The following is a 13,462-nucleotide window of genomic DNA, read 5'->3' on the forward strand; positions in this document are numbered from 1 at the left end:
ATGATTACCTACGATATTACATGATAACTAAAATAAATTAATTATAGTCAGGGAATTAGCATTAACTAAATTATTGAAAATTATTCATAAATCATAAAGTGAATCGTAATCATTCATACTACGGCATTTGAAAAGTCTTGTATGATCACATTTTAATAACTTTCATCATTCAATCATTAAATTATTATTACGTCTATCGTTATTATTCCACGAATAAAAATCTTATGATATGAATGATACCGTGAACCATAATTTTCTATGCGGGTAGCGCGTTGTTTTCTATCGGCCACTATTTTAGTCTAGTTCCCAACTGCAAGCTTTTTTTCCAATCTTATCGTCAATTGTCTTCTAGATACCCCACGGAATTGATGAGTAGTGAGTTCAATGCAGAGACCCCCCCCCCCCCCTCACACTCCCAAATTGTGGTAGGCCCCCGCTAAACCTGCAAACCAGACCCACCCCCAGCCAAAAGCTCTAGCAGATGTGGACAAACCGGTGCTCAACGTGCTCTCCCATAGTGGCAACATCAAATATGTGGACTGTACAACAATAGTAGTTTTAATGAAATGAATACTAGAAATTTAGGCCGACACTCGAAGTGACGAACTTTGCAGTGCTAGTTGAGTAAATACACGAAAGATGGGTAACAACAAATGTGCACAAACAGATGCATAACAATATGCATGTAAAAAAAGGCCGCAACTATCCATGGTGAATTTAAAATAATGACAGCGTAAATATAATGGAACAGACTCACCGAATTTAGCTCCAAAATCCCTTCTAGACGATGGTATTGTTCACTCTTTGTAGCCACGCGTTGTAGAAAATGAACCTGAAATGACTAGAAGACAGTGGGCCGCCAAACTCCACAAAATGGCGGCCCGGAAATTTTAGTATTCTGTTTATAGCATTGTTGAGCATCATAGAGAGCATAATTTATATTCAGTTTTAAATATAGTTTCATGTTACTATGCTAAGAAATAGAGAGATTCAAAAGTTTTTTTTTCTACCTGCACCAGTGAACTTCTTGAGTGAATAGCATTCAACATCTAAAATTTAGATTCTAAATTGTTCAGTCACTAATGCGATTTTCTTATCACCCTGCCCTGTCTTAATTAGAAGATATAAGTAATGCAGAGACATCCCATATGCACTCTTGCATTACATAATAAGGTTGGACCCTGCTGCAATCAATGTCGTTATGCTATCCACTCCTGAGTTTATAGTTGCTATAAAACTAATTTCGAAGAAGTGAAAAAGAATAGTACGAATCAACTTGTTAATAAAACGCTGCTACTATTACTATTACTACTACTCTTACTACTACTACTAACTACTACTACTAATACTACTATCAAAAGTGGAATGAGTGATCGTTGGCTTCCCAGTCTTGTTAGTAGTTAGAGGGTTAGTATAGACTGGTAATAAGCCCTGTCGGTCCCCCCAGCACTGCGCGTAATCAACTGTTGTTAGATCATGCGACAGCGATTAAGCGTATGCTGGAGGCATGACAAATCAAGCGTTTAAATTAAAGTCAATAAAGCAATGGTATGATTATTCAGATTCTATTTTAGTTTAATTTTGTAAAGAAATGCTTTAATTCAAAACCTAGTTACTTTCAAATACTATTCCATTTACTATTTCACTAATTTTCGTTACTATATTTAATTTAACTAATCTATAATTATAAAAGACTAAAATTGAAATTATTTTAACACATTTTCACTATATGACGACGCTTGATAAGCCATCGTCAAACCCATCACTCTTGGACAGGGGTTAATAGACTAGAAGAGGTTCTCAAAACCATTATAAAACCAAAATAAAAGGTATAAGGTCATATGACGGTTCTCAAGACCTCTTCAAGACTAACTAGCCATCAAAATGATACTTGGGTTGGAAGTTGGCGTGATGGATTTGCTGCACCTTCTTCGCTGTGGCGATGTTGGGGTAAGCATTTTATAGATGTGTGAGTGCTTTCGGGCCATGTTTATGGTTTTTATTTTGTTGAAACAAATGAAATTTTTCACATTATATGAAATGATGGTAATCGGTTGTTTTTATCAATAAACTCTGAATGAAAACAATTAAATATAACTTTGGAATAAGTAAATTCTCAGTTTGAAAATCAACCATGCGTTTTATTGTTTTAAACAAGCGCCATTTTTCTGCGTGTTATATACTCATTTTTTGACGTTTTTATTAACCGTAGTTGAAAATATATAATTTTTATTTTTTTAGCCTTTTGTCTCGTCCCCAGCTTATAACACATACTTTGAGTGATTTTTTTCACCGTGTATGTCAGATAGGAAATTTTTTTCCCAGTGCGAAAAATGTCGAGCTCAGTCACACAAGGTTGACCTCAAATTACAGGCCAAACATTTCAATAGGTCCTATCTGCATTTGAGAGGCTCTCTTTGTTCACTTTCTCTTTCAATTATTGCAATGTAATGGTACACTTTTCAACTATTTTTGTAGTACAAATCAAAAGATGATTGTTTTGACCATCGTACAATGCAACGAGACAATCATAATACAAATAAACAGCTGAGATATTAACGAAAGAGAGAGAAACCAAAGAGAGCCTCTCTTCTGCAGATAGGACCTTTAGACATGTTTGGCCTGAAATGTCAAAGTAGAACTATTTACCATTTCGAGTTTTCTCATTATTCCTTTGTTTTTCAAGTTCGAGTAAAGTATAATTCCGATTAGAATACCATCCCGCATAGCCAAATACAGTTTGCCATACGGTCTTAACAGTAAACGTGTTCTAAATAGTATGGTTAATGTGTCTCATATTGTTGTTCTTACGTTCAACAACATGAAACTGAAAGCCATATACCGTAAATAACAGTATGGATAGCCTATACCAAGCATTAACAATATATTACAGTGTGCATACATTGTCAAACAGTATATGAATGTGAACTTGAATTGAATAGTGGCAATATGAAATCACATTATAGCATACGGTTGATTTTTGCGCTTGCGCAGCGCACTCACACCTGTACGTTTCACCATACACTACTGCTATTTAACAGTATGACAAAGAGTTATACGTATTTGTAATTGTGATCGACTTGTATTTGGTGTTTCTGATTTCTCGCGGAATATTTGACAAAAACCTGTTTAAGATAGCGCAAAGTTAGAGACAATTTTATGTGATTTCTATTTATGTATTATTTATTATTAATAAATAATACATTCTAATTCGATTAGCAGTGTTTTTCATTATTTCTATTATTTATTATATTTTGTATTATCAGCACATGCTCTACAATAGCACAGACAAATAGATGTAAAGGAGTGTGACGTCTGTTAATTAGTTTTTTGTGATTTAGAATCTCAGAATGAAAAAATATTTTGATTGCATTACGTATAGGACCTTTTCAAATGTTACGCGAGCTTCGCATAACAACAACCAAAATGCGACATCATCATCGATCGACGGAAAACAAACGAAACGCCAGGAGCTCAAATTTTCGAAGAAAATATATATAAATTCAGCCTCCACCTAAGAAGCAGGATTATAAAGGTGAGTTTAATTTTGTAGATTGAATAAATATTCTATCATTATTATGGCTGATTTCATCCATCTGATTGCAGGTAAGCCATCGTCGGATAATGGGAAAATCTGTGACATGTCTGCTGCTAAAGCGCGATCCTGGAACTAATTCGAAATAGTTCACCAGATCTGAATGTTTATGGCGTCTTTCGGAATATCTGCGACAACTCGAAACCGAGGTCGGAACTGCGTCATAGATAGAAGTGGTAAGCTTTTCACCATGCATTCTAATACAAAAATTTTGATATTTTACCCTATGTATTTGTAGGTGTTTTCCCTCCAACTTTGTGCAAGCCGGACATGATAGCCCACTAGGAATTGATCGGCAGTTTCGACGACGATGAGGATGAATTCAAACCAGCAGTTCCAAACAAACAGCACCGGCAAAAGCTTCAGCTATAGTCTCGACTGTTGCGAAAAAATGTCAGCTCCAGCGGTCCCGGCCAAGGGCAACGCCGGTCAGAAACGGAACAAAGGATGAAGGTAGTGATGCTGAATAGGATGAAGTCCAGAATCCCCCGGCCAAGAAGGACAGTTTCATAACTTGGGGGAGATTGGAGAAAGAAGTAAGAATATTAGTCCACACAAAAGAAGCAAGTGAGGCGACCGTTAGTAGATGCTCAACCTATCAATCCTGATCAATCTGTGTAATAACTAATAAAATAACTCATTAGAATATTAGATGGTTAATCAAATTTGATTGTTTTTTTTTATTTCACGAAAGATAGATCCGTTTATAAGTTAAAAAATTCCAATCCAGGATTTAATTAGTACGATCATTAAAAGCTTAGGTTTTACATAAAAAACGAACAACTTGTGATGGTTGTGCTGGATTAGCCTATTTGGAATTTTTCAACTTAGAAACGGAACCATCAGCTCATTTAATTTATTATATTTATTTTTTTCCTATTTAATGGTTTCAACTTAAAAGAACAATATAGCATAAGCTTAAAATACCCATGAATACAATAAATGAACAATTACATATACATTGTTCGTTTTTCTTCGCAATTTATTGTTGAACTGTCCACAGACTGTTTGATTTACAGTGGATCGGAGCAAAAAATGGATAGTACACTGACCATCTGGCATACTGTTTTCGAAAAAATTTGTTCGGGAAAATCGGCGTTTTTTTATTGTAACATAACTTAACCGCCTATTCCACATATTGTAATTTACTCGAGAACCATCTGTGACACTGTTGAATACATTCATGGAACGGTTGACTTACTGTTGCTTTGGATGTTATAGGATACTGTTGAGATTCTGTAGTAGATTGTTGCTAACAGTATGGTAAACAGTACTAGTATGGTTCATGGTTATGCGGGATGCTTGATTGTAATATTCAATATAAGCGAGATTTCGTCTTTAATTTTAGGACCGTATTCTCAGGACATTTTGACAGATGTAACATAAGCATGAAAAGGACGGCAACAAGATCGATAAAGTAGAATATATGATCCGTCTTTTTCGTGCATGTGTGTCGTCTGTCAAAATGACCTATAATGTCAAACATTTTCATGGCTAGCTTTGTTGGTGTATCCGCAGCACCCAGTTCAAATCGAACGCCAGATTTGTATGATATTTTTTCACCGTGCAGAGTGCACTGGAACTCAGTGTCACTCAGTTTGATGGAGATGCACCAGAATGCATCATCGTTGTAAATAAACATCAATCTTTTGTGTATCGGGAAAAATTCCGTCACCGTAAATAACTCGCGACCCGCGACCATGTGCAACGATGGCCAGACCCTGAATATCTGTGATTTAAACGAAGACGTGCTGGAACATATATTCCAGTTCCTTCCGCTCCGTGACCTGGACCAGGCGGTTCGGGTTTGTAGAAAGTTCTACTCCACCATCAGTTGTTATGTGTTTGCAAAGCTCAGCGCCAAACTGCTGCTGACTGGTCACCAAAGAAAGTCATCAACAAACTATGGGACCGATCGAAATGTGATAGATTTCAGTTACCGGAGGCGTATGCATCTGTTTGAAAATTGGCGCTACGGACGATACCGTGAATCACAGCTGTTCCACCATCGTACAATCTACTTCTCTCAGGTTATTCTGGAGAAACGATGGCTGTACATGACGCATCGTGGCCAACTGCGATGTCACGAAAGAGTGGAAAAGGATTACTTATTGAAGAACAGGGCCAGCTGGACGGTGGGCAGGGAGAAGGACCCGGACGTAAGTTGTATCGTTACGAGACGACAGGTTCTATTTGGCGGCCGGATAGATGGAACTTGTTTCGTGCACGATCAAAGCAATCAGTGTCACAGTAGGCTGCGGCTAGAAGACGACGTGATCACGTCGGTCGACTTTGAAGGAGATCTGTATGTCTGTTCTACCAAGTCTAGCTGTACATCATTCTGGAGAGGTTCCGTCGAGTTCGGTGACTATAGATTGAAGTTGATGCGGCGTCTAGAGGAACCATATCAGACTGTGAAGTTGTGTCCCGATGCGGGGAACATCCTGGCCGCGGGAAAGTATCATGATCGCAGTAAAGAAGCTCTGAGAGTGGTGGATGTTGAAAGGTAATTGATAAGAAATGTATTCACTTCATAACGAACATCTCAAAATTTTAGCTTTTTGAGCTAATCTACATTCAGGAAAACCAACAGTTAATGCGTATGAAAATGACTATACGCTAGACTGAACAGATTTGTCCCGTTTAATACAAGACACATTTTAGAAACTCAGCAAAAAGGAAATCAATGTCCAAAAACAGAACTGCATGATGTTAATAATGCTATTTCAGCTAGAAAGAACGAATAATTGAGTCAAAAATGTTAACTATGCTCCAGTGACGAGTGTATGAAATTTTTGTTGTCCCGTTAAATACGGGACGGATGGTCAGCCTAATACTATACACTCAAAATCAAGACAGTTAGATTAGGAGCTTAGATCATTGGATTGGAATTAGGTATTATCGTCGCACCACCAAATCAAAGTCGTCGCTAGAAGCACATGCGAAGTTGCAGCTGCGAAGTAAATTTGAATCTATTTTTTCTGTTGCGCATCATTAAGCTAATTAAGAGCAACAATATGCACTAATCCAAATTAAGTTGCGACATTTCTAAGTAGGTTAAAAATCAATTTTCGCACGTTCGGTCACTTCGTATTTCGACCAAAAGCATAATAATACCAGCGGCGTCATGGTCGCGATTTTTTCCGCAGTCAAGTTCGCAGATTGTGAACAATCCTCGGTACCCACTTTACGTAATTTATGTTTAGTCCCTTACTGTCAGCGCTGTCAGATCAGTGTAACACGCTGAATATAATTTACACAAAAGGCAATTTACACGGAAAAAAATACACGGTTATGAATATTATTGGGTACCGGACTGGACACACAAAATTTGATCGTTTTCTTTGGTACATCGAGGTCTTGAAATTAGTCTATGGTAATACTGAATGCGACTCATCTCATCTTAAGTTCGCTAGTAATGCACTGAAGTTTCAGCGACGTCCATTCTTCGGATATTTCCAAATCCACAATACATGTGGCTATGTGTCATCACAGTCAAAAAGGCAATTGTTATGACTGAACGAGAGGAAACGAGGCGAATCAAACACATTGACGTAAAGTACCATTTCATCTGAAATATTGTTGCCGACGGTAAGGTGTAGTTGACCCCGAAGCAGCAAGCCAACATCGAAAAGCTCAAGGAAAAAGGCCTATCACATTATACATTTAATAATATTTTTTTGCTTTCAGTGGATCAACAACGAAACTGGATTCACCATCAAAAGCCATATATCAGCTGCTTTGGAAAGATTCCAGCACCATTTTGACGGGCAACTTTGATACCACAATGCGGATGGTCGACATCCGTGCCGCATGCGACGTAGCAGTTTGGACCGATCCATACGATGCTTCCGTTTACTGTCTGGACTATGACGGCGGCTATGCAGTGCTGTGCGGTATGAAGTATAACTTTCGGGTAAATCTGTACGACTTACGAGTTCCGAAACGATGCGTTCAGATGTACTTCCCGTCGAATAAGTTTTCCCAGTACTCACCGGTGCATAGTGTGGCGGCCGATTCTAGTCAATTGTTTGTCGTAACGGATCACGATCTGCGAATACTTAACTTCAATGCACGAGGGACAGAAACGAAAGATTACACTTGGGATTTAAATAAATGGCTTTATTGAAGAAACAAGTTTGGATAAAACCGAAGGCCCTCTATCGATTCATCGCGGCAGAGTTTCCCCAAACGCTCGGCCGTTAATAGTCGTTCGTTCGCCAACAGTAGCGAAATCCCAACAACCCGCGCCAGCTCATCAGCACTGATAGATGTACTCTTCTCCACGAGTTCTGCCGTCTCCTGCGATACAAGTTCGTCATCATGGTTGTCCAGTTGCAGCACCATAGCTCCACTAGGAAACTGTCTCAATTTAATTGGTCCGAGCAGTAATTTGCACGCTTCTAGTAAATCTTCAGGAGACAATAACTCTAGGCCACGCGCACGGTTAACTCTGCAGTAAACGTCCGCGAGGGACATCATTCCACCGGCTTCCTAAAATTTTAACAAAACATGATTACCTTCCCACGTATGTATTCAGAATTTCATTCTTACGGTCATTGGATCCAGCAACATTTCCACCAACTGTTGCGAAAGTTTCATAAAGTACTCGGAGTTGCTTCTCGTTCCATCTCTGGTCACCGGATCATCAATACCCAAGCTCATCAGATAGGATTTAAACCGCACGGTTTCGTCCTCCGAGATGTCTCCGTGACGTTCGCGAATCTTTGCACTAACAACCTTCGACACGGCAACCATTTCCTTGGCTTTCTCCATCAGTTTCCCCAGATCTTTGAAAGCCAAACTTATGTTTTCGTCGGTTTGCTTATGCTTTTCCACTAGATTTCTTTCAATTCCCATTATACCGGTACGTAGAACCCGTTTCGCGGGTTCCGTTGCAGAGGTCGTACTCTTGCTAGAACTTTCACCTTCCGTGACTGCCCAAATTTTAGCACTTACCGTTTCGTAGAGGGCTTGGGCAAAACCCGGATCGACTCCGTTTTTGCCGGAAATTTTCACAAACGATGCCACACTGTAATCCATCGGACCGGGCGATTTGTCCGACAGAATCGGTCCCAACCGAAGAATGATGCGTTTCTTGCGTCCAAACAGCATTGAACTGGCTTCCTCTTCGTCGAACGATTGGACGTACTTTAACCGCAGCGATAGGGCATTGCCACCGCGTGCTATTTCTCCGTTACGACCCCACAGCAGACGATGGCTAGTCAACACGACTTCACCGTCTTCATAGCTGGTCTGTAAGATTAAAAGGCTGGTGTTAGCGGTTTGGAGATGTTCTGGTTACACAACTGATTACAAAACTGATAAAGCGATCCAGTAAGTTAGTACACAGGGTCTAATATTTGACCACCTATAAGTTGATTTTGAACAAAATTAAAGAAATATTTGCTGTTTGCAGTTTAAAAGAAATTTTCCAGTTCATCTTGATGCATGGGAAATTCCTTGCCTGAATCGCTCAGCTATACATAAGGTGGCAGCCCCACCAACGCGATGTAGGCTGCGGTAAGGTAGCCTATCGACACCACGAAAAATGAAACTAGAAAAGAACGATACTCTTCTAAACCCGTTCGGCAACGAAATAAGGAATATGATTGGTGATTTGTTGTTGCATGATTGCATGTTGACGTATAAATTTAAATTTAACATTTTTTTCTTGATAAGGTACTTAATTTGTAGTCCGTCCAAAGTCTAACACCGTACATCAAACCGTTTTTAATTAGATTTTGTTTTAGATTTTTTAGAGGCATTTTAAAATCTTCCCCTGTGTTATAGAGATAGGGATTTTTCAAAACACCATCGTTCTTCTTCTTCTTCTTCATGCAACAACAAATCACCAATTGGGAACTCTGTACCTGGAACGTCAGGACCTTAAATGAACCCGGTCGAGTGAGTCTTTTGGCTCGTTAATGGCAGATAGTTGGTGTGTGCTAAAGACACTATATGCAAAGACACGAAATGTTCCAATTGGAATTCCAAATTTGCTGTCAATGTCATTCCAATCGAGCAGGAGACCTGTCAAACGCACTTTAAAAGCATTGCTCGACAGCATCATCGTCATCACGCGACAATCATCATCAATAGCAACAATCATCAGATTTCGTGTCTTTAGCATACAGTGTCTTTAGTGTGTGCTTGGCTGCTATTGAGGAACTGCGGTGGCCCAAATCTGGTGAACGTGAATTCAGAGGGGTGGAAGGCAAGGAACATGGGGTCGAATTAATAGTGATCAATCGGGGAACAGATGAAGTGAGTTATGAGGTAATAGGCGACCCGATCAATGAGTGGATCTGCGTACCTATTGAAGATTCGAGGCAAATTCTTAATTGTCGATTCGCCACCAGACCGGACGTCGCACAACGGAGTCGCGACGCGACCTGACTCGCGACGTTTTCTGAATCATTTCGGAAGTGATGCGCATCTATCTCATTAGCAACATAGCGCACTAGTCGCGAAAAAGTTGCGACACTTGTGAACCAAGAAAATTACAATTTTTGATTGGATGACTGTCTTGATTCCAACCGGTTAGACAATAAATACAGCCTGATCAATGTCTACACGAAAAGAAATGTAATAATTAAACTTATTACACTATTAAACTTGCCGTATTACAGTGCGAAGGTTAGAAACGTGGAAACGCTGGCGAACTTCATTAAATACAGTCACATACTTTCCTAATGAAAACTAATTTTCTTTTGAAGGTTAAACTTATTGAAAATTAATTTTACAAGGAATCCGAATATGCAAAAATATTTGAGGGTTTACGGTCGAATTTACCAGTTGTAGTGAAAAATCTGACCAAAAAGGCGTCAAAACCAAGGTCAAAACGTTGTAACGTCACGGTAGAATGTGTCATAACCCTACAAGGTTATAAACCTTGGACAGACTGGTGATATTCGTACCATGGTACAATTGGGTTGTTAAGTGAACAAAATATTTTTTTTTTCTGTAGCCTAATCGAAAGAGCTAAGTATAACGTAATTTTTTTTAGATTCCAATACCTTTGTTTTGATGGTTGAATTAACAAAACAGTTATAATTTTCGTGGATAGATAGAATGACAGTTCAATCGGTAAAATGACAGTTCAACCCGAACAAAAAAATTTCCCCATACAAACTTTAAATGCATTTTAGTTCCAGGACTCCAAAAATTATGAAATTTTGGATTTCGACTAATTTTTGGGCGGAGAATCTGATTATGAAATAATCTGGATACCCATAAAGAACGCAATCATCTTGAAATGAGTTTCATACTGATAACTGTCTTCATTCAAGATAGCCTTGGAATAATTTTCTTGACAACTTGTACCATGGTACGAACACCACCAGTGTGTCCCAGGCCTGACACACATGTGATACAGGAATCACTGTACAATAGGCCTGTCCAGCTTTTCAAAAATGTTCTCTGATTCTCAAGTCCACCCCCATATTTTGATTGGCATCCTAAAAGAAGTAACTGGTCAAAATTTCAGCCAAATCCATTAAAATTAAGAGGTGCATCAAATCAATTTTGTGTTTTTCGACTATTTTTGAACTTCAAAAAATCATAACTACTCTAAAACATGTCAAAACTTAATTCTTTCGGCAGAAATTGAAAGCTATACTTGTCTGCTACAACTTCTCCGAACAACGTGTGCCAATAAAATTGAAGGAAACATGTGTAATTATCACATTTGTAATCAGACAAACCTTAAAAAGTTGATTTTTTGATAGATTTCGTTCTGGAACACCCTAATATACTTAATAAGTTGGATTTTTCAAAACAGCATCATATTCTCCAATGTTTTTTGGTTATTTGCTTCTTTGACACCAATGCTGTACTGCCGGTGGACGCATAATTGTCCCATGTGCAAAAACAGACAATCGAGAAAATCGCTTCCAAAGTTCAAAAAAGTAAAATTCCTCAACTATGAAGCAAAAGTGCTGAATCGTGTTATAACATCGACCAATTTTGAATTTGAGCACTAGTTTTTGTTTTAGAGCGATTTTATTGCTCCATAGGATTTGCAATGAAACGTGACGCTTATGCGTCCACTTTTTAGAATGTGACAAATCGGCGTTGCATTTTTTCGACAATTTTCGGAACAAACTAACTGTTTTTATTTCCCTATATGATAGTACACTATGAATCATGTTCATAAGCTGCAAAATCTCAATATTGCCAAAAATGCACATGGGACAAATATGCTTCCACCGGCAGTGTAGGAGTTGAGCAAAAATTACTAGAATTCGTGAAAGTCAAATGTGGCCTAAAAACTAGCTTTTTGGAGGCAATCACGTTGTGGCGCGAAATTGTACTGAACGTAGTAGCCTTGGCTACCCCCTACCACGGATGATAACAAACAAGCGCGATGACAGGTGTTGGCTATCATATCAGTGCTGACGCGATGCCACTTTTTGCGCGCCAAAGCGTGATTGCACCCGAAAAGCTAGTTTTTAGGCCACATTTGGCTTTCACGAATTTTAGTAATTTTTGCTCAACTCCTACAGCATAAGTGCCAAAGAAGCAAATAACCAAAAAACATTGGAGAATATGATGCCGTTTTGAAAAATCCAACTTATTAAGTATATTAGGGTGTTCCAGAACGAAATCCATCAAAAAATTAACTTTTTAAGGTTTTTCTGATTACAAATGTGATAATTACACATGTTTCCTTCAATTTTATTGGCACACGTTGTTCGGAGAAGTTGTAGCAGACAAGTATAGCTTTCAATTTCTGCCGAAAGAATTAAGTTTTGACATGTTTTAGAGTAGTTATGATTTTTTGAAGTTCAAAAATAGTCGAAAAACACAAAATTGATTTGATGCACCTCTTAATTTTAATGGATTTGGCTGAAATTTTAACCAGTTACTTCTTTTAGGATGCCAATCAAAATATGGGGGTGGACTTGAGAATCAGAGAACATTTTTGAAAAGCTGGACAGGCCTACTGTACAATTGCGCTTGAAATGAGTGCCATACTGATAATTCTCTCCGTTGAAGTCTGGCTTGTTAAAATTTTCTTGACACTGCGTACCGTTGTACGTGTATCACATGTCTGTCCGTGGTATATATAACAAAACACCCCATTCTCTCCTATTCGAATTCAGCTCCGTATGCGTGACTCACTTTTTCGTTGCCATCGTACAGCTTGATGTTGCGATCCTTGGCCACAAACGATTCGTTTTCACCAAGCCGAGCGGCACAATACTCGAACCGATTCATTTATAAGTTGTTTCGATAAAGGTTTACCAAAAAATTTCAAAATTTAAACTCGATTTCGATAATTTGTTTTTATTTTCACTGAACTGCGGAGCGAAATCAGGAACTCAAACAAAATTGACGTTTTGACGCCAGGGATGCCAGGTGAAATTTTCAAATATCTTCACAAGGCACGTTAAAATGTCTTCACATGTCTTCACACCCTATATTGTGGCTTTAGAATAAAATCTGGAGCTCGATTTGAATAGGTCGTATGTGCTTTTGTCGATTAAAAATTCGATCAGTTGGATTTGCTTATTATAGCGAAAACCGTTAAAATTGAGCAAAGTTTATACATACAGCAGAATCCTCACAAAACAGGCTTTCTGTTCCATCATTAAAAGTTTGCAAAATATCTGCCATATTGCTACAATGACTAAAATAAACTGATCGAATTTTATATCGACAAAAGCACATACGACCTATTCAAATCGAGCTCCAGAAATACTGTTAGATGTCAAAATTTATGCCATGTTCGCACTTGGGTTTATAAGAAGGAATATACCGTGAGGTCATCCAGCAATAATGCATGCTTCTCTCCAGAATTTCCGTGGCAATTTAAAGGGGGTTTCCCGAAAATTCCTTAACAAGTTCCTCGGATTTATTTTC

General features: G+C 38.5%; 2 protein-coding genes across 3 annotated transcripts; one reads left to right on the forward strand and one right to left on the reverse strand.

Annotated features, from left to right (window-relative positions):
• The first annotated feature begins 5,165 nt into the window (after positions 1-5,165).
• On the forward strand, positions 5,166-7,732 carry LOC109412041 (F-box/WD repeat-containing protein 4). The gene is made up of 2 exons (XM_019685683.3): positions 5,166-6,101; positions 7,286-7,732. Exons 1-2 carry the CDS (start codon positions 5,296-5,298, stop codon positions 7,722-7,724), a joined length of 1,245 nt encoding a protein of 414 aa, XP_019541228.3. The 5' UTR covers positions 5,166-5,295; the 3' UTR covers positions 7,725-7,732.
• LOC109412042 (vacuolar protein-sorting-associated protein 36) lies at positions 7,697-12,940 on the reverse strand. Of its 2 annotated transcripts, none has more exons than XM_019685684.3 (3): positions 12,722-12,940; positions 8,150-8,851; positions 7,697-8,089 (listed from the first exon to the last, which is right to left on the reverse strand). In XM_019685684.3, exons 1-3 carry the CDS (start codon positions 12,815-12,817, stop codon positions 7,718-7,720), a joined length of 1,170 nt encoding a protein of 389 aa, XP_019541229.3. In that variant the 5' UTR covers positions 12,818-12,940; the 3' UTR covers positions 7,697-7,717. The 2 variants fall into 2 exon arrangements, with proteins under 2 accessions (XP_019541229.3, XP_029721016.2); XM_029865156.2 differs by having other exon boundaries at positions 8,150-8,867; positions 12,722-12,879.
• Between the last annotated feature and the right edge of the window lie 522 nt (positions 12,941-13,462).

Source organism: Aedes albopictus, unplaced genomic scaffold, assembly GCF_035046485.1.
Source record: "Aedes albopictus strain Foshan unplaced genomic scaffold, AalbF5 HiC_scaffold_396, whole genome shotgun sequence".
NCBI classification, from domain to species: Eukaryota; Metazoa; Arthropoda; class Insecta; order Diptera; family Culicidae; genus Aedes; species Aedes albopictus.

Excerpts from the sequence above, each read along its gene's own strand:
- LOC109412042 (XM_019685684.3), bottom strand. The coding sequence starts at position 12,817 with ATGAATCGGTTCGAGTATTGTGCCGCTCGGCTTGGTGAAAACGAATCG. Across the intron at positions 8,852-12,721 it reads TGTACGATGGCAACGAAAAA|ACCAGCTATGAAGACGGTGA; the intron begins GTGAGTCACGCA and ends TTAATCTTACAG. Across the intron at positions 8,090-8,149 it reads TGTTGCTGGATCCAATGACC|GAAGCCGGTGGAATGATGTC; the intron begins GTAAGAATGAAA and ends TTAAAATTTTAG.
- LOC109412041 (XM_019685683.3), top strand. The coding sequence starts at position 5,296 with ATGTGCAACGATGGCCAGACCCTGAATATCTGTGATTTAAACGAAGAC. Across the intron at positions 6,102-7,285 it reads AGAGTGGTGGATGTTGAAAG|TGGATCAACAACGAAACTGG; the intron begins GTAATTGATAAG and ends TTTTGCTTTCAG.